This window comes from Peromyscus maniculatus, chromosome 11 (genome assembly GCF_049852395.1).
Source record: "Peromyscus maniculatus bairdii isolate BWxNUB_F1_BW_parent chromosome 11, HU_Pman_BW_mat_3.1, whole genome shotgun sequence".
Taxonomy (NCBI): domain Eukaryota; kingdom Metazoa; phylum Chordata; class Mammalia; order Rodentia; family Cricetidae; genus Peromyscus; species Peromyscus maniculatus.
The window spans coordinates 81657557-81678019 of record NC_134862.1 but is presented as its reverse complement, the minus strand read 5'-3'; the positions used below and the strand labels follow the sequence as shown (position 1 = coordinate 81678019).

Sequence of the window (20463 nt, the reverse complement as noted above, 5' to 3'; positions counted from 1 at the left end):
CTCGCTGCGCGGCTTCGGTTCCAAACCGAAAGCAAAACCAGAAAAACCGTGCCCCCAGAGGGGTCTTCAGACCGTGCCACAGAGGGCACTTCAGATGAACCGTGGAACGTCTTCCAGGTTCCCAGATTCCCCTAGGACGTCTCCCAGGGTTCAGTGGCGAAGTCCAGACCCGTCGGTCCCCCCTTTCAGATCCAATGACACAGACAGATTATCAGACGCAGGCGCGGAGACAAACAAACAACATTTAACACTCAGACAAACAGACAACCCTCAGACTGGACAGGGATGACATAAATCAAGGCCGGCCGGCTTACCTCCTGATGGTGGGTCGGTGGTCCCAGGGAGGGGTCTCAATCCCCGTACGGGCCACCAAATGAAAGACCCCCGGCTGAGATCTTTCTCCGGGAGAGACCCCAAACCCAAGGAACACACCGAAACCACAGATCAGATGCAAAAGCAAGAGGGTTTATTTAGACCAGGTACCTGGGGCGAAGTCTCTTGGAGGACTTGCGCGCTTTCCTAGGGCAAGGGGGACTTTTTATGGGATCCCAGGGGCAGAGGCGCGGTTACAGAAGCGAGAAGCATAGTTACAGGGTCCCTATTGGTTGTTTCAAAGAAGGCCAGGGTGAACTTGGGGTCATATGTGTGTGGCTGATTTGGCCTTGTCCAGGCCAGCTGCTTATTCCTCAAGGCCAGGGGCCCGCCATAAAATATCAACTGTCTTACTCCCAAGGCTGCTGACCACAGTTATCTCTCTCAAGGCTGGCCATAGCTATCTCTGTCAAGGCCGGGTAGCTGGCTATGGCTGTGAACTCCTGTTTTTCTGATTCCTGCAGAATGGCGTTTCTAAGGCCAAGTTATTGGGGGGGGCATAACATCGGCCCAACGCCCCATATCCTCATAATGGAGCGGGGGTCTTTCATATATATATACACAAACACACACATACATGCAGGCAAAATGCACATACACATAAAATAAATAAATTTAAAAAAAAGAAGAACTGGATTTTCAAGCCATAGAGCTGGCTCACTGGGTAAAGATGCTTGCAGCCAAACGTGACTTGAGTTTGACTCCCCAGAGCCCATGTAGTGGAAGGAGAGAACAGACTCCAGAAAATTGTTCTCTGATATCCACAAGCCCTTGCACACCTATAAACAAATAAATAAATAATATTTTTAAAGATTTAAAAACTGAGTTTGGAATTTATTTGTTAAAGGGTCTTAATAAGGGCAAGCACAAGAAAAGGATTTGAAGGGTTGGGAGATAGTATTAGTGAAATGATGAGTGTAAGGGAAAGTCAGCAGGAAAGGCTGGCCTCATGACCAGAAGTTCTTCCAGCAGAGCCTAATTGAGCCCTCCTCTCCCATAAGTCAGCCTATGAGTTCAAACCTCGGTAACAAGAAAGGTTGTGATTTCTAAAAGAAGATACAGTGAGAACAAGAGATGCATCCAGTTTATTTAGTAGTTTCTTCTGAACAGACAAAAAATAAACCAAAAATACCTCACACATCTTGTTTCTAAATACATTTGACCTGGTTTAGTTTTTAATGCAGTGCGTAGAAAAATCATCCCTAGATATTCCTGCTTCAGTAGCATTGGCCAATAGTGGGCCTGGAAGCCCCGATAACTGTACAGCCTAGGTAATGTGTTATTTTTGCAAAGAAACTAAGTTAGCTAGCAGGGGTAAAGGTTTGCGGTAGCAGCCATGGAGAAGGTGCAATGTTCCTGGACAGTAGCTACACTATGACTGCTTTTCTTTCTCTGCTGACCTCAGGGAAACCCCTGCATAGTTTTACTAGCTGGAGTGGGTTTCAGGAAGGGGGGAGGGAGCAGTAGGGAGCAGCAGGAATGAAGTGAAACACGGCTTAGTGGTTTCAGAAGCCTCCCCTAGAACTGTATCATCCTGTAGGGAAGATGAAAAATGCATTCTTCATAGAGGAGCCTCCAAGCTAAAGGCTTCCATCTGTCTCCCCACCAGGACTGTAACTGTGATATACACAGCACCCTCTTTAGAATGTTTGTGCATAGGCTCGGGCCTCTGTCTTGGGAGTGTCTTGAGCTCAACAGCTCATCAGTGCTGGCATTTGTATTCTAGTGGTAAGTTTTCCACTTACTGTTTCCCAAATACCGAATTTTCAGCGTCTCGGTTTTTAATTATGAGGCCTAGAGCTAGAGTTCCTCCCCTGGTGGAAGAAGGGGAAATACACAGAGTGTACTTCAGGAGAGGAAAATTGCTGGCTGGCTTGCTTGCTTGCTTGCTTGCTTGCTTGCTTGCTTGCTTGCTTGCTTGCTTGCTTGCTTTAGAAGTTATTCAGTGGCATGTTATTGCCGGGGATAGGTAAAACAGTGTGAGTGGTAGGTTCTCCTAGATCTTTGTGGGTAGGGCATTTCCTTGCCCCATTTCCTCCTGGCTCCTCTCTTGTCCTATCAGCACAGGTCCATCAGACCTCAATGGGTGCTCCTTTATTTATGAAAGGGACAGGACTGGCCCTCCCATTTCCATCAATCAAACTTAAAACCATCAGCTACTCTCACTGCTCTGCTGACCATAACACAGAAAATCCAGGTATCCTACTCCATAAAACCAAGGCAAGATATTTGTCCCTTTGCTAAAGTCTGAGTACTTCCTTCTGTACATTCCATATATTTGGGTATATGTACATCTATATACATATCTCTCAATATATTATCTCTGTTTTTCTCAGATAAACATATATATCATATCCCAATTTCCCAAGTTTCCACCCTTTTCTGTGTCAGTCATAAGTAAGACTCTGGGGTTCATCACTAGGTCCCTTAGCCTCATCTTTCTCATTTTCACACTCTAGATATCCCTCCCCATGGGTTGTTTTGTCCACCTGAAATCTCCCACCCCACCTAAAATCCTCACCTGTTACCCTCCTGACGTTCCAAATCTACAGCTGCTACAGACTGGGAACCCATTTCTCATCAGCCCCAGCTGCTAGGAAAGCTTGTCCTATACCCTGAAAAGGGATTCCAGGTCAGGGGACCCAGGCTGTGATCCGAAGAACCACTTAGAATTGGGGGTGGGGGTGGTTGCATGCAGAGCACTGGGCTTCTGGGAGAAGGGTGCCACTCTGAATTAACAGGGCGGCATGGTTTTAAAGTGCAGCTTAGGGGAAAAGCCTGGGGTTGCAGAGGAAGTTCAAAAAGGGTTAAGGCAGAAAGTGTTCTCTTCTCTCGTTGTTATCCAAGAATCTGAGGAGAGCTGGGCCTTAGGCAAGGGGCTGGGAAGAGAGTAATTCCTTCAGGGGAGAAGCAGCACTGTGCAGAAGAAACCAGACAGAGGAAAAATTGCCAGTGGGTGAGAAGAGACACACGCAGTACACTTGGTCCTTGCACACCGACCAGCACGGGGTAAGTACAGCGTTGGGTGTATTTGTAACCACGGAAGCTGGCTCTTCGCCTGCTGCTCTTTGTCTCAGACGTTCAGGTTCTTCTGGTTCTCGTCTTGATGGGAGTTTAAGGACAGTGGAGAGTTTTTACAGTAAGAAGAAGCTGAGCGAAGGCTCTTCATTTTCAAGCCACCGTTAATTGAGTTCAAGGAAAGACCACTGTTAAGAGGACCGTGCACAGCTGAGGTGTGTTCAGCCTCAGGACCTCCTGGTTTCTCCTCAAGGCTTTGCACAGATGCGTGTATACATTCTGTGGAAGTGTGTAGCTTGTCATCATTTGTCAAGTCCACCCTAAATCAACAATTATGTCATCCCTGCTGGCATTCCTGCTAAACCACCTTGTGGGGGTTCCTGTGTACCTAAGTGGAGCCAGAACTCGCTTGTGCTTTGGGCTTTAGAACAGGACCTGGTGCTGATGATGCCCTTCCCTGACCCTGGCCACGGTCCTCACCAGAGAAGCAGGAATGGCCTGGGTCTGATCTTGTCTTTTTAACTTGCCTGAAACTGGCCCGTTGGCAGAGTAGAGGTGACCCTGACTTTCATCATTGTATGCCGTGTCAGAATGGCTGAGATCAGAATGTAAGTTCCTCCCCTCTCCTCATCGCCTCATAAAAGAGCTGGCACTTTTCAGAAGGGCACAGGAGATGTAACAAAATAGTGGCTGTCAGCCCGAGCTCTGCTTCAGTCCAAACCTTAACAAAAACATCACAAATTCCCAGAGGCTCTGCATAGCAATCTGCAAATCTGAGAAGTCAGTTCAACTTTCCTGGGGAATCTGTGCCCTGTGACGTGTGTGTGTGTGTGTGTGTGTGTGTGTGTGTGTGTGTGTGTGTGTGTGTGACTAGTTTTAATGGATCGGTGTTAAGAAAGGAAATGACTGTGTTTCCCTGTCATTCTTCAAAAGCTTGGGTGAAGGGGTGAAGGGTCTGGGATGGATAGGAAAGGAAGAAGGGGAGCCCTGTACAGTGTAATCTGGAGTGGTTTTAGATATTGTCATGGGTCCTGAGCGCTGGACTTAGAGAGCATTGGCGGCAGGGCATAGTGGCTCACACCTTAATCCCAGCACTCGGGAAACAGAGGCAAGTGGATTTCTGTGAGTTCCAGGCCAGCCAGGTCTACAGAGTGAGTTCAAGGACAGCCAGAGCTACATAGTGAGGCCCTGTCTCAAAAAATATTTTGAGAGAGAGAGAGAGAGAGAGAGAGAGAGAGAGAGAGAGAGAGAGAGAGAGCGCTAGCTCATTGGCTAAGGTTTTCCCATTCACAGGACACAGTAAAAGAAATCTTTTCAGGACAGGGCCAGAGTTTTGGACAATAGTTCTAAAACTGACTTCCTCAGAACCCAGAATGGGTGCAGGAGGGGTGGTGGCTGTTGACGTTTCTCAGGTCAGCCCCAATTCTGTGGGAACAGAGGCTGAGGGAGAACTGAGAATCCTGAGAAGGTCCACTTGAGAACTGGGAAGGGGAAACGAGCCGGTGAGCAAAAGTCTAGGTTATGTCAGGAGTTACCAGCTGAAATGAAATACACCATGGCAAACCCTGGCTTCTTTCTTCAGGATTTGGTAGAGAGCCCCGGGAAAACTGATTTCAGCTTCCTTTATTTCCGAGAGCATAGTCCATCGAGTGACTCTCCAAGAGAGCTTTGCCTTAGGGGACTTACTAGCTGGAAACAGAGACTGAGGGGCTCGGGTCTCAAGTCATCACACTTCCTAGTAGTGGGTAGTTGGGGGGAGTCTAGCCATCCAATCACATGGTCCTCCGAATGTGAATCTCCAAGCATGGCTGAGGCCTTCCAAGCCATTTCAGCCTAATCTTCCCTCTCCTTCCCCCATCCTGGCTTAAGAGTCGTGTACTTGGCATAGTAGTAGAGGAAGGCGCGAGGGGACAGCGAGAGGGAAACGTAGGACTCCAGTTGGTCTGGACTACTGACAGGCCACTGGGTTAAGGAAGGGGAAGTAGAGGATGGGTGCTTCTGGGGTTCTCCAGGGAACCCAGATAGTCTCCTTTTCCCAAGGCACTGAAAGAGGAAAAGGCCAAAGGGCTGGGGAGGAGAGACCAGGAAGTCAGACATTGCTGATGCGCACACTAAGGGCACTGTCTTCCTTTTCAGCCTGCTCTCTTAATGATTCTTCCAACTTGAGCTTTTCTGGGTCTCCGTAGCGGACAGTGCTATCACGGAGACCACCAGGGGGAGCCACTTTCACAACCTGGTCAAAAAGGCTAAAGTCAGCGACGTATTTGCCACTGGCTGACAGCGAGATAGCGGGCGTGAACTCATAGCCCCAGAGGATCTCCTCCGGCAGGTAGGAAGTGCGAACTTGACAGGTGGCGCTGGTGGACTCCACTGTCCCACTGAGGATCAGCACCAGCTCAAAGTCCCCCTCCCCACTGCGGAGGGGGAGATCTTTCAAGGGACTTGTCTCGTCCACCACGTGGTAGAAGGTCAGGGGTAGAATGAGAAAGGGGCTGTCCGAGGCCGTGTCCACTTGGAAAGTCACGTTGACCTGGTTGAGCCGAATATTCTCACCCTCCTTTGTCTGGTGGGTCTGAAGCAGTTTGCCCGTCACCTGGCATCCAATGAGGAGACTCTTCCGCATATTGGCAACTCGGATCATTAGGCAAGGCTTCCCGTTATGGGAGGCGACCACGGCGTGCTGGCTGAAACGGATGGTCTCGGCCCTCTTCTTGGGCCGGGCGATCTTTGCCAGGAAGGTACCTGTGATGAAGATTTCAAGAATGGTGGTGAGCACCAGCTGGGCAATAAGAAGCACGATGGCCAGAGGGCACTCCTCACTGATGTAGCGGAAGCCGTAGCCAATGGTGGTCTGGGACTCGAGGGAGAAGAGGAAGGCCCCAGTGAGTGTGTGCACCTGCACCACACAAGGGGTGTGGTTGGCAGGGGGTCCCAGCTCCAACAGGTCCCCATGGGCCACGGCCACCAGATACCACACCACGCCAAAGAGGAACCAGGTGCCTGCAAAGGTCGCGGAGAAGAGAAGAAGCTTGTAGCGCCACTGCATGTCAATGAAGGTCGTCCATAGGTCCTTGAGGTAGAGGAAACGCTTGTCCGCAATATGCTCCATCCTCACGTTGCTGCGGCCGTCTTTCGTCAGGACCCTCCTCCGACGTATCCCTGGGGCCACGAGGGGCCGGCTTTCTGTCTGAGTCGTCTGACTGTAGTAGACCTTGGCGACTGATGTCATCTGCAGGGAGCAGGACAACATCAAGGAGGTTATTGCCCAAACCCCGCCAACTCCTAGACGCCACCCAATGGGAGGAGGCTCTAACTAAGATTTCCTTTTTAAATCCCTTATATTTCTTTATGGGGGGCGGGGGGGGGGCTGGAATGCTTAAGTATCACGCCCCGAGGACAATTTGCAGGATTTGTTTCCTCCCACCACGTGGGCCCTGGGCATTGAACTTCAGTGGCAAATGCCTTTACTTGCTGAGTCAGAGCCATCTTGTCAGCAGCCCCTAACCTTTCGTTTGGATGCCATTTACCCTAGCAAATATTTGCCGAGCACTTGTTACATGCCAGGTACTGATAGGTCAAAGGTGAAAATGACATCATTCTTGCTAAGAGCTCACAGCTTAGCGAGGACCTGAGTTAAACACATCATTGCAATACAGTGTAATAATGTTTGTGATCTGAGGAAGAAGGTGAGACAGAGAAGGAAGCATAGGAAGTGCACAGGTCTCTGAGAGTAGTGATGAGAGCGCTACAGATCTCCACACACACACACACACACACACACACACACACACACACACACACGCATGCGCGCGCGCGCGCGCACACACACACACACACACACACACACACACCACTGCTGTGGAGATACCTAATTCAAAGTAAAACTCCTCCCTGCCGATGAATACCAAGGCAAGAAAACCTATTCCACTGAAGTCCTTCTAGGACAGTCCTACTTAAGATGGCTTAAGATACACGTATACCTTTAATTTCGCTATTCTCTCTCCCAGCCCCGAGGTAATAACCACGGGTGAGAAAAGAGCAGAAGGCATCCATTCTTCTACTGCTCAAGCACCCAGTCTCCTTCATTTGCCGCCATTATCACCACCATTTGTTTGCACTACCTGGGAGAAGTTAAGTCTGAGTCAGGGTCTCGCTTGGTGTTAGGAAGAGCATAGAGACGATCTCAGCAAAGACTAAAAGCAGGAAGGAAGCAACCAGCTGAAGCTTCCTGTCAGCACCCAGACATCCCCCCACAGGTTCGCAGTGATGCCAGATTGTAGGCAGCAAAACTGTCTTGGCTGCGTGAGGTGCAGGTGGACTCCATATTAGTTAGAGTCTGCAGGAGCTCAAATTCAAGATTGCTATTCGTCCTGACAGTAGAAAGTGGGACAAGGCGCTGAAACAGGAGACAGTTCACTTAATACAAGGTGTCTGGCATCCCTGCCCAAAAAGTAACTTTGTACTTTTCCAGTAGAGAAGATTTTAATCACTTAGACTCTGAGTCCGACATCTGGAACTCCTGAGAAGGAGGAAGATGATTTCTGGGATTTGGGGTTCTTTGGAGATCAGAGCAGCCATTGTATTCCCAGCCCGTATGTCTGAACCATTGCGTTTCATCATTGCTCTTTATCACAGTCGCGCATTTTCCCCATTCCTTTGCCTCTGGAAGAGTCTAAGTTATATGGTCCTGTCCATGTACTCCTACCCACATGGGCACTGAAAAGGAGATCACCAATGGATGAGGGTCCTGAGAACGTCCAGAGGCAGCCAGTGTGCCCATTTTACCAGCCTGGAGACCATTTGAAACTCCTATCCATGGGAGACTGCTACTCAGCTAGACCCCAGTGCTCTTCACTGCCTATGGCTTTGGTTCCTTTGAAGCAAAAAGGAAGCTCTCTAACTCTGAATAATTCCTATTTAGAACTTAAATAAAGCCCTGCTTAATGCTCCAAAGTGCTAATAATAACAACCACCTACCACAATCCACATATATAGGTGTGCGTGTATGTATACATATATACCATTGTAGAGTCTGCACATAAGAATGTTTGATCATCAAACTCTTAAGGATGTGAAACCTGTACATGAGATTTTTAAGGACTGTTGGGGAACAAACTAATTGCACAGTTAAATATGAAAGAATATAATTTTAATTTTCAAAAATAAAAGTGAGGGGTTGGAGAGATGGCTCAGCGATTAAAAGCATTGGCTGCTCCCTCAGAGGCCCTAAGTTCAATTCCCAACAACCACATCGTGGCTCCCAACAATCTCTAATGGGATCTGATGCCCTCTTCTGTCATGCAGGCATACATGCAGATAGAGCACTCATATGCATAAATGAATAAATCTTTAAAAATAAATAAAATAAAAATGAAACATATTTCATAAGCTATAGAGAAATGGGCGATACTGATCCTAGAAAAGATTCTCAAATAAAATACAAGGGTTATGTGTAACTAGACAGAACAAGAAAACAGGAAGTTGTCAGTCAGACTCACTGTGGGTTTACGGGGAACAAGTCATATCAAAACAATTTAATTTCCTTCTATGATGAGGTTACTAAATCGGCAAATCAACAAAGTACAGATAATGTGTAACTTCAGCAAGTTTTGTTTTTTTTGTTTTTTTTTTTAACAAAATCTATCGTTATACCTTTGGGGATAAGATAGAGAAAATGACCAGAAGGATAATGTAATGAAGTGGTTTTCAAACGTCAGTGGTATTGGTAAGTAGAGCCCCATAGCCTAGAATTCATTTCCTATTGATGGAGCTAAGAGATTTATCCTTGATCTTGCCCTATTCAATGTTCTTGACACTAATTTCATTCAAAACTAGAGAACATTGTGGCCATCAATTGTGTGGATGGCACAAACCTGGGACAGTGTACAAGGACTGGGCAGAATTGGGACCTAAAAAGAACCAGATGAGTGAGCCAAACCGAATGAAAAGGATAAATGTTGGATTATGCATTCGGGCCAAAAATTATCTGGGAAAGTTTAAGATTATGAAGATGTAATTTGGTCACGTTACCATGGGGGTAAAAAGAGAGATTTAAACATTTTAGCAAAAAAAAAAAAAAATCCAGTATGAGTTATTCATGCCAAAAAGCAATACAATCTTAAGCTAGTTTGGTTGAATGAAGTCTCTAGAATAAGGAGGTAATTGATTCCACTCTGCTTGGTTCATTCTGCATCTTCAGTATTCCATCTCAAGCAGCAATCAAGAGATGAAAAAGTCCGAGGCCAGGTCACATGCATGGGAAACGGTTAGAGGGAACAGGCGGATTTTGTCAAGAGAAGGGATGATCTGAAGAAAGAACAGATGTGTACAAAATACTTGGCTTGAGGGACCGTCACATGAATGAAAGGTCAGTTTAGTTTTCTGAGCTCCAAGAACCAACAGGACCAGTGAGTTCGAACTATAGGGAGGAAGATTCCAGAGTTATATTGGGGGGGGGGGGCAGACACCACTATAATCAGGATTGTCCAGATGTGAAGAGTCCCTGGAAATGTACAGAACATGCTGTCCGTGGATGTCCAAAGATAAGTTATACACTATTTTCAGAGCTCTCACAGAGGAGATGAACGTTCTCACTGGATCGCGAAAGAAAGATTAAACTTCCAGCTATACCTATGCTGAATAAGAATGCCGGCCTCCTCCTCTCCACCTCTACCCCTGAACTTTCTGTGGTTCAGGGATCTCTCATTTATGCCCTCGCTTTGTGTTAAGAGGAGGTGCCACATATCAGGAAGAATGGAGGCTCTCAAAAACCTAGCTTATCAGTCTCCAAACAACAGCCTATGGTTATTTGTTACTTTATAAAATATGTAATTTGATCCCCACACTGTAAGGTGGACAGGAAAGACATCATTAGAAAACTGAGGCTCAGAGAAAAATTACTCCAAGCAAATTAGAGGTAAAATGGGAAGCCAAACCCAGGTCTTCCGACTCCTGGGCCAAAACACCTGGTACCCTGACCTGAGGAGTTTTGCTGACACAGAGAAGACAGAGCCTGGAGCTTTGAAGGCAGGGTTGTAAGGCTGTAGACTCCAGGGCCCTAGAGACTTGGGCTACCCACTAGCTTTTCTTTGTGGCCTCTGGCTGTTTTGTTTGCCGCCTCCAACTGTGTGTCTAGGTCGCCAGCCCTTGTATCTGCCACCTCCAGCTGTGATCCGAAGTTCCCAGCTGTTATGCCACCTCCTACAGCCAAGCCACTTTGTTCTCAGGGGTGGCCAGACTGAGAAACAGATCAACAATCAGCAAGCTCCACCCCCAAGCTGGCCAGGGCTCTGGGGGAAAAGAAGCCAGCCAAAGTTCTGGAAGTGGTTTGCGGCTGCCCGACCAAAAAACATACATCCTGTTTCCTCTAGAGGGTGCGCTTTCTCCAACACAGTCACTGAACAGTGAGCCGATGGAATCCGGCTATCTGCCTCCTTTCTTCTATGAGAAGTGAGCTAATTCTTTCCCTTAAGCAAAGGTCAGTCCTGAGGACGGTGATGTCCATTCCTCCAGCAAACACTGAGGCCTATCTTTGGTTTCACACTGTCAGCTCCCCCTAGAGCTAGATTTCCTAACCTACAGGCACTTTTATTTTATGCCAGCCACGTATGCTTGCAGAGTGAATGGATTTATCACCGCCTTTCTCAAGTGCTTGAGACAAGACAGCTCTTGTGACTGAAATTGGCCAAGGTCCTCCATTGTTTTTAGGTTAAACTGCAAGCCTTTGGCATTGGCAGTCCAGGTGAGTTAGCCTCTGCTTACTCCTTCTTTCTTCTTTCTTTTATTGTTATTTGTTTGTTTGTTGAGACAGGGTTTCTCTGTATCGCCCTGGTTCTCTGTATCGTCCTGGAACTCTCTCTATATAGACCAGGCTGGCCTTGAAGAGATCTGCCTGCCTCTGCCTCCAGAGTGCTGGAACTAAAGCCACCACACCTGGCTTCTCCTCACTTCTTGGCCTTACCCTTGACAGCCTTCTCCACATCCTTAGACTTCAGCTCTACAGAAAAACCCCATGGTCTGATTCTTTCCACCTTTGGATCTGCTTTTGTACTGCTCAGCTCCCGCTTGCCTTTCAAAGCCTGGACCAAGTGTTTAGTGATGCCTTTGGAAGCCTTCCTGACCCTCAGAGGAATAGTGTTTCTCCATGTCCCTACCCCTGCGTCACCCTGACACGAGTTTTCTAAGCATGCTCTTGCCTGACCTCCACTTTATAATACCACAGTGCTTTGCAATGTTTATTTGCCTTTATTTGCCATCTGTGAACTCTTAATGGAAGGCCATGGACTATGCCTGCATCTGTTCCACCAGAAGCAAGTCTTTTTTAAGACGGAGGGAGAGATGACTACTGAAGGCGCCGTCTGGACAGGTCTGAGTGGGGCTGCCGCCTTGATGCACCACACCGGAGATGACTTCCTGAAGACCTTCAGGAGGAGCCATGACAGGGAAGAGGGGGTCCAAGCTCACTCAGGCATGACTAAATGCTGCAAATGTTTGCAGATCCTTTCAGAAGGTGAAGGAAAGACAGCTCAGAGACTTGAATGCCAACCCTTCTGTGGGTCAGCTGACTTGGGCGGCGGGGCAAAAGAGTGGGTTTTAACACTGCCGCATGGGGACTGGGAAGGTTAAGTTAGTTATCAGAGGGCTTGCATGGCATGCACGAGGCCTTGCATTTGGTCCCCAACAGTGCATAAAAGCAGCAATGGTGGCACAGCTGTCATCCCAATGCTCAGGAGGTTGAGCCGAGAGAATGAGAGGTTCGAGGTTATCCTTGGCTATGTAGAAAGTCTAAAGCCAGACTGGGCTACATGAGACCCTGTCTCAAAAATCAAGGGACTGGATTTTTCTCCGTGTCCCTGCCCCTGCGTCACCCTGACACGAGTTTTCTAAGCATGCTCTTGCCTGAACGCCACTTTATAATACCACAATCAAGGAAATGGCTCAGAGGTTAAGGGCACTAGCTGCTCTTCCAGAAGTCCTGAGTTCAATTCCCAGCAACCACAAGGTGGCTCACAGCCATCTATAATGAGCTCTGGTGCCCTCTTCTGGCATGCAGGCATACATGGAGGCAGAATGTTGTATACATAATAAATAAACAAATCTTTTAAAAAAAAATTATCAAGTTGATTAATTACCACTAACGTTTATTATGCTATATTGGGTGGTTAGAAAGGATGCTTCAACTCCACACCAGAGACAGCAGGCGGAAGGGCAGGGGATAAACTGTACCATTTCCTGAGACCTATCCTGTTGGGGGGGGGGGGGTCCTTTCAACCCCAAAGAAAAAGCGTCTCTGTAAGCAAAAGCAACTCAACAGGAAGGAGCTCTGGGATGTGAACACTGAACTCATTCATTTCCAAATGGAGACAATTTCTCACTCTTCTCCAACCTGCCCCCTCTTCGGTTCCCTAAATCACTAAAGGCGCCATCATTCTCCCAGCAGCTCACACTCAGAGCCCTGAACCATTCCGCACTCCCCTTTCCGTTCACTACAGAATGTTCCGTGTTGTGGATGTGACCCTCCTGCTGCCTCCCTTTTGTTTCCTTCCCATCCTTCAGGGCCTTAATGAAGCCCTGCGTCACCTACTGTTCAGTCATCGCTCCATTTTTTTTTTTTTTTTTTTTGTAATCAAACTCATCCTACATTGCTCCTGTGTGTGTGACTCTCTGTTATACTTCTGATTATGAATCAGTGAACACTGATCTGGTATTTTCCAAAGCACGTGCACATTTCATTCTCGTGGTAGTCCTGGGAAAAAGTAAGATCAGAGTCCTGCCGGGCGGTGGTGGCGCACGCCTTTAATCCCAGCACTCGGGAGGCAGAGCCAGGCGGATCTTTGTGAGTTTGAGGCCAGCCTGGGCTACAGAGCGAGATCCAGGAAAGGTGCAAAGCTACACAGAGAAACCCTGTCTCAAAAAAAAAAAAAAAAAAAGATCAGAGTCCTGAGGCTGAGGATCTAGCATAGCTAAAAGATACTAAAGTGCTTGCCTAGCATGCCCAAGGCTCTGGGTCTGATAAAAACAACAACAACAACAACAACAAAAAACCAAACAAACAAACAAAAAACTTGGAAAAAAATCCCAGTCCTTATTTTGTGAGCAAAGAAACCGAGGCTCAGCAAGGTGGTGTAGCTCCTAAATCACGGAACTGGATTCACAATCAAGTCCTCTGGCTCCAAACCCACCCACTTTTCATCACATTATATCTGCCCCAGTTCCTTCCCCACCTCAAAGAAAGTATTTCACTGTACACCAAAGAGAGACCAGACTGAGCCCAGCACCCGAGGAGTTCTGTGACTTGAGTCTAACCCACGTTCCCTGCCTTACTGCCTAGGTTCCCTCCTGTGGCTCATTCCAGCGAACAAACGCCTTGCTGTTGAAGCCCTGCTGTACTCACACAGGCTTTCTTGCCTTCATCTATCCTTCTGTATTCCACGCTACCTGAGCCTGGTTCAGACGACCCCTATTCCATAAAATCTTCCCTGAAAACCACAGCCTATTCCTGAATTTCCGTGTATATGTATCTATTGAGTAAAAACAAGTTTGTTGAAGGAAGCACCCAAGTCTTCTATATCTTGATTATTTGAGTCGTATGATTTAGACATCCCAGGAAAACTCATGTATTGAAGGCCTTGGTCCTCACTACAGCAGTGTTCAGAGGTAGAGACCTGAGATGTGAGTGATCGGATCACGAAAGTTCTAACTCATCAGTGGATTAACTGGAAGTTAGGAGGTGGGGCCTAGTTAGAAATAGGTCACCGGGCCTGACCTGAAGGGATATATCTTGTCCTCCATACCTTCCTCTGTGCTTCCCGATTTCCCGGAAGTGAGCTGTTTTCCTCCTCTACACCCTTCTACCTTGATGTTTCTGCCATGCCTCTGGAGCATAGGAGGTCACCACACAGAACAAAATATCTCAGACTGCAACTCAGAATTTCCTCCTTTAAGTGTTTTTCTCAGGTATTTGTCACAGCAACACAAAGCTGACGGACATAGCTAACCGTCATGTGACGCACAGTGAGCACTCGGGAAGCACGCTGCAGGAGAATGAATGAACAGGAGAGAGTACAACCCTTTCTGGCTGTGGAGGTCAATCCAAGACAGTGGTTCTCAACCTGTGGGTCGCATATCAGATATCCTGCATACCAGATATTTATATGACGGTTCATACCAGTAGCAAAATCACAGTTATGAAGCAGCAACAAAATACTTTTACGGGTGGGGGTCAGCACAACATGAAGAGCTGTGTCAAAGGGTCTCAGCGTTAGAAAGGTTGAGAACCACTGCTCTAAGGGAAAGAGAAGGTGCCGCCATCCCTGTAGGGCTGGGGAAATGTGGAGCCTCTTGTTCTCTGTGGAATGAGTGGGACGCTACTCTGGCCTAGGGCCTCAGGGACCTTTTCCTCTGCCTGTCTTGTTTGTGTCTTCTCTTGATTTTTCTTGTGATTGTTTTTTCCTCTTGTACACATGGAAACCCCAGATAGCTAATTAGAATCACTATTAAATATGAGGGAAAAAAAACCCAAAGTATTTCCATCTGAAATGGTGTTGCTCACCATGCAATGTGAGTTTTATTTTCATACAGTTGTGTAATAAATTTCTTTGTAATATCTCCTGGGTGCCACATTCTAAACAAAACACTGGAATTATAGAGATGAAGCAGATATAAATTAATTTCCTTGAAGACCTTAGAGTCTAAGAAGGAAATCAACCATAAAAGAGGCAGGAAGCGGGGATGTAGAGATCCATGTGCGTGAAGGGAAAGGTGACATCTAGCTCCAGGCATGAGGGGTGGGAGGTCACTATTATTGACCATCTCTTGTGTGGTAGATGCGGGACTGAGGGGCACATTTTTAATTGTTGGTTAATATGATTTCCAAGTCACCATATAAAAATGTTATTATTGCTATTAGGACCAGGAAATATAGATAGCAACCAGGGACTGGGCTTTTCCTGCTATACCCAAGTGTGTCTTTCAGGGAAGAATACAAAGAGAAAGGTGACTGGGTCGAAAGGATGAGCAAAATGGGATTGGGGTTCTGTAGGAGGAACCCAAAAAAGCATGCGCCATGAAAGGAGCCCGGTGGGACAGGTGTATACAGCACTGGGAACATCAGAGACAGAATTTTTTTAAAAAAAAAAATTCTTTTTTTTAAGGTTGGGGAGCACAGGAAAGAGAGCGGTGAATCCGGGCACTCAGCTGCCTTTCTGTTTCCTAACTCTGGATGTAATGTGACCTCCCACGTCCCATCCCAGCACTGTGCCTTCCTCCCATGATGGGTTGGATCCCTCTCAAACAAGAGCCAAAGCAAACCTCTCTCCCCCCAGGTTGTTTCTTCTCAGCTATTTGGGTGACAGCAACAAGGTGTGTGTAACTAAGACAAGCCGGCCCACAGAACCTGTGGCCAGGTCGTCGTCATCGTCAGATAAGACGCATCCTAAATAAATGACCTGGACATGTGTTCGTGCATCACATTCTGGAGACGAAGTGAGATGGTTGGGCACAAGAATGAGGAAGGCCCAGCCTGGGAACAGAGCACAGTTCTGCCTGCTGGGAAACGCACTGGACTGGGAAGCAGGAGATAGTGTCAGCCTCAACTCTGCCAGAGACTCTCTGTGAACCCGGACAAGCTCTTAACCCTCAAGGCCTCCAGATCTTTCACTGTGGAAGAAAGTTGTATCAGTTCCCCACTGCCCCAACTCTAGCACGCACCTGTCTGCACCCAGAGACACCGATAGCCACGGGATTCACCTCAGTATGTGCTCCATGGATACCCATGATAAAGATCTTAGGAAAATAATATTTGATGTTATATAAGCAAAGCACAGTGGAACAAAATGAAACATTGATGTTCCTGGAGACCAAAACAGCTCTCAAAGATGCCCAGTGCATGTCACGTGCAGCTCATCTGTGGACGCGTTCCTGTCTTCTGTCATTCGGAACACAGTTAGGTCTGTTTGGAGGTGTGGTGCCAGAAGAAAGGAGAGGCCACTTTCTGCTTTAAAAACTCCCCATCTGATGAGATGGTGGCACTTGCCTATAATCCCAGCATTCCAGAGGCTGAGGCAGGAGGAGGATGAATCTGAGGCCAGCCTGGGCTATACAGAAGGAACCTATCTCAGAAAGAAATAAAAGAAAACTCCCACCATCCTGCTAACCTGGTCTGGCCCCGTTCCTCCCCCTGGAGAAAGGAAACAGCTGCCCCATCTTCTCTCCCCAGCCTTTTCGAATACCAAATCCCACTTAAATAATGATCTCAGAGGCCTCCTGGAGGAGAGTGGCTGGGCCTGAAAAGAAGCATTTCTGGGCTTCCAAGTGTTCTTAGTGAAAGAGAGGAAGAGAAGAGAAAAGAGAGGGGAGGAAGAGGAAGGGCAGCGAGAAAAGCTCTGAGGGTTATGTAAGGCCTGGAGGTTAGAAGAATGGACTTGGATGTGGGTCCTTCTAAAGCTCGGTGTCGTTATTCATCCCTCTCGCTCCTGTCCTTCCCCCAGTGAGAACGAGCGAGCGAATAGAAATGGAGCCAGATGCTCACAACGCTGGAGGTGAGGAGAAAGGGGGCGGTGTGTGTGCCCAGGAGCCTAGCTGAGTCTCTGTTGCCTCTGCCTCCCACCCTGGAGCCTCCTCCCCCCCCACCCCCACCCCCCCGGCCCTCCCATCCTCTAGCCCCAGCCTGACACCAAGGCCCTGGCCCAGGGAAGAATAGGCTTTTCTTCCCTTGTGTCAACGTTTGGAAAGTTCTCAGAGTTTGATCAGAAGGATAAAAGCCTTCAAAGCATTTCCTGGGAGTCTGTGACCTCCCCCCGGGGCCCTTCTGACCCCCCCCCCCGTGTTTTCCAGTCAAGAGTGGGAGGGACAAAGAGATGGGGCCATGTCAGATGTACTCCCGTGTTTAGACACCACCACTGCCTGTCAGTGTGGGCTGATCGGGACCACTGGCCCTTCCTCCAGCTTGTTCCCCAGACATGCCTTTTGACCCCCTTCGGGAAGGGAAGTGCATTCCTGCAGAGAACTCCAGAGGGTGACGTCTCAGAGAACCCATTGTCCCTGGCTGGAGAGGGGGGATGACTGACTGTATGGGACATTGCCTCCTGTGTATCTGCCCTCTCAGACCCCCCACATCACCTCCAGCATACTTCCTCCCTGAGCTGTGGTCCAGCCATGGTATCTGCTCTTAGCTGTTGTCTGGGACTACAGAACTGCACATCCTGAGCTCTTCAGTAAACTGGTCCTTTGTGAGGACTTGGCACTATGATAGAGTTCAACTGAGGACAGGGCTGTACCACTGTCTCCTCGTCAGCCTCAGCGTCAATGGTCCGGAGAGCCTCCAGACCTGGCCTCGTGCGAGTCTTCACCGCAGAACATTCACTTAGAGATGTTAACCCGTCCTCCTTCACCTTGACGGGAAGAACCAGAAAGTTCAAGTAACGGTATGATTTAGCAGGAAACAATGGGTAGGAAAAACTCCATTCCCCCACTGTGCCCCTGCAGAGGCAGGAACTTATATAGTCCAAGCTATCCTTATAGTCCAGCCAAGGATGACTCTTGCCTCTATCTCCCAAATGCCAGGATTACAGTTGTGCAGCATCATACCCAGTCCACGCAGTGTTTGGGGGCTAAAGCCAGGCTTCCTAGGCAAGCACTCTATCAACTAAGCTACTGCCACAGCCTCTATTTTCTACCAGTAAGATAGGAGACGCTGGAACGGTTCCCAAGGACCCCGGGGGAAAGCTGGAGGCTAGGTTGAGTTAGGAAGAAACTGGATGACCAACAACATATCTGTTCAGGATCCTCTCCTTTGTGAGGCAGTCACCTCTGCCCTAGGTCTCAAACCAGTTAGGGATTCTAATCCAACTCCTGTCTAATCCTATTGATGGTGGTGATCAAACTCATTTAGATATCAGGCAAACCCCACCTCAGGAAAGTCACCTCCACCTGTTTTTGCTAAGCAGATGGGTCTGTCACGCCTACAGAGGAGGACAGAGAAAGAACTACAAAACTACAACTTCAAGCTTGAAGGTGACCTGCCATTCTCCCTATGCTGCAGATCTAAGTCCTGGCCACCAGGGGGCAGGGCTCTCTAGCCTGGCAGGCTGCGCTCATAGACTCTCACAACCACTACCAATACACCAGCCCACGGTCCTTTTACTATTAGGCTGAACTACATATAATCGCAAATGAAAAATAAACAGATCACATCAAATGGTTCCATAACACTAGCAATTCACGTAGCAATAGCAACCACCTTCTAGAGAGCAGAAGTTTGCCTTCGAGGAAGCACCTATACAAATTTAGAACCATTCTGTTCGATGCCCCATTGGGCAGAGGCTAAGGCAACTGGTAATTCTCTCCAAGGTCAGAGCTGACATTCCATTTGTTAAATCCAAGGGTGTTTTCTCAGCTCTCAACCCCAGCAGTCTCCCATCAGCATTTGAGACTAACAGGCGGTCCGTTCGTGTCCTGGCAACACTCTTTGTGTTTCGTTATTTGTTTCTACTGCAGTGTGATGGAGACTCGTGATTTTGTAGCGTTTCTAGGCTTTAAGATTCTGGGCTTCTGTGTCCTTTATCTGCAAAAGGGGCCTGATGACATGGAGATGATGGGAGAATTCTATGAGATCATGCATGGAGGAGCTCTTCACGAGCTCTAGGGTGCTGAGAAGGCTGTCTTGTTTCTCTCTGACGTCTCGTTTCCTAGGTTCTCTCTGTCTCTGTTTTTAAAAGTTTATTACATTTATTCATAAGGGTGCTATAGCACACACGGAGAGATCAGAGGGCAGCGTGTAAGAGTCAGCTCTCTCTCTCCACCATGTAGGTTCCCAGGTGTCAAACTCAGGTCGTCAGGCTTGGCAGCAAGCTCATTTACCCACTGAGCCAGCTCACCTGCCCTCTGTTTACGTTTGGTCCATCTCTTTTGAGGAGGTCTCTCCTCTGCCCCTTCATGATGGCATTTCCCATGCGCACGCACGCACACGCACGCACACACACACACACACACACACACACACACACACTTGATTATCATTCCTAACAATGCTACCCTCCTTGTCCTCACTATTTTAGCCCTTTCTGCACACTCCACCTCACCTCTACCTTGTACGCCCAAGTACTTACAGGCTCCCTCTCTCTGGAACATTCCAATTTAAAGTGTACAGACCCGTGTCCTTTCCTCAAGAATCGCTTGTGTGATTTCTCTTGTTCAGAGAATTATCATCCATTCAGTACCCAAGCTGGATATCTGGTCTCTCTCCTGCCCCCCAGCCCATCGGTCACAGGGCCTTATCCATTCTTCCTTTTCCTGAGTCTACCCACATTCTCTCAGGCTTCCATCATTCGGGCTTACAGTCTCTTTCACCTGAAATGATACAATGACTTCCAGGTCCTCCTACCCCAGCCTCACATCCTCACCCCCACCCCTCAGCTGCCACAGAGCCCCACAGCCCAGGATGACCCATCGCTTGGCTCAGACTTGAGATCCTTCAATGAGTTCTTTGGCTTTCATGACAAAACCACTTGACATGGTACTAAGAATCCTTCGCCGCCATCTGACCCCAGCTCACTCTGGAAGCCTCTTCTTGGCCTCCTCCTCCCCACACTCCTGTTTCGGCCATGGAGAATGCTGCCTCCACTCCCGCCAACCCCACCACCCTCCCACCCTGTCTCCTCACCCTTGCTTCTGCGGCTGCCTCCATGGAATACCTCTCGGTCCCCAACTCTCTTCCACACCTCTCTCCCCTCTAAAACATTTTCATCCCTGGAGGCCTAGTGTTCTCCACGGTGGTGGTGGTGGTGGCGGCGGCGGCGGCGGCGGCGGCGGCGGCGGCGGCGGCGGCGGCGGCGGCGGCGGCGGCGGCGGCGGCGGCGGCGGCGGCGGCGGCGGCGGCGGCGGCGGCGGCGGCGGCGGCGGCGGCGGCGGCGGCGGCGGCGGCGGCGGCGGCGGCGGCAGCAGCAGCAGCAGCAGCAACAGCAGCGCACGCCTTTGATCCCAGCACTCAGGAGGCAGAGGCAGGCAGATCTCTGTGAGTTCAAGACCAGCCTGGTCTACAGAGCGAGTTTCAGGACAGACACCAAAACTACACAG

General features: G+C 48.6%; 1 protein-coding gene across 1 annotated transcript in view; it reads right to left on the bottom strand.

Moving 5' to 3' along the window:
* The window catches only part of Kcnj10 (potassium inwardly rectifying channel subfamily J member 10), a 41046-nt gene that overhangs the window by 4296 nt on the left and 16287 nt on the right, over positions 1–20463 (bottom strand). Inside the window, exon 2 of the mRNA XM_076547987.1 lies at positions 315–6619. Within this exon, the coding sequence (XP_076404102.1) occupies positions 5480–6619 (1140 nt within the window). The 3' untranslated portion in view covers positions 315–5479. The remainder of the gene's footprint in view (positions 1–314; positions 6620–20463) is intronic.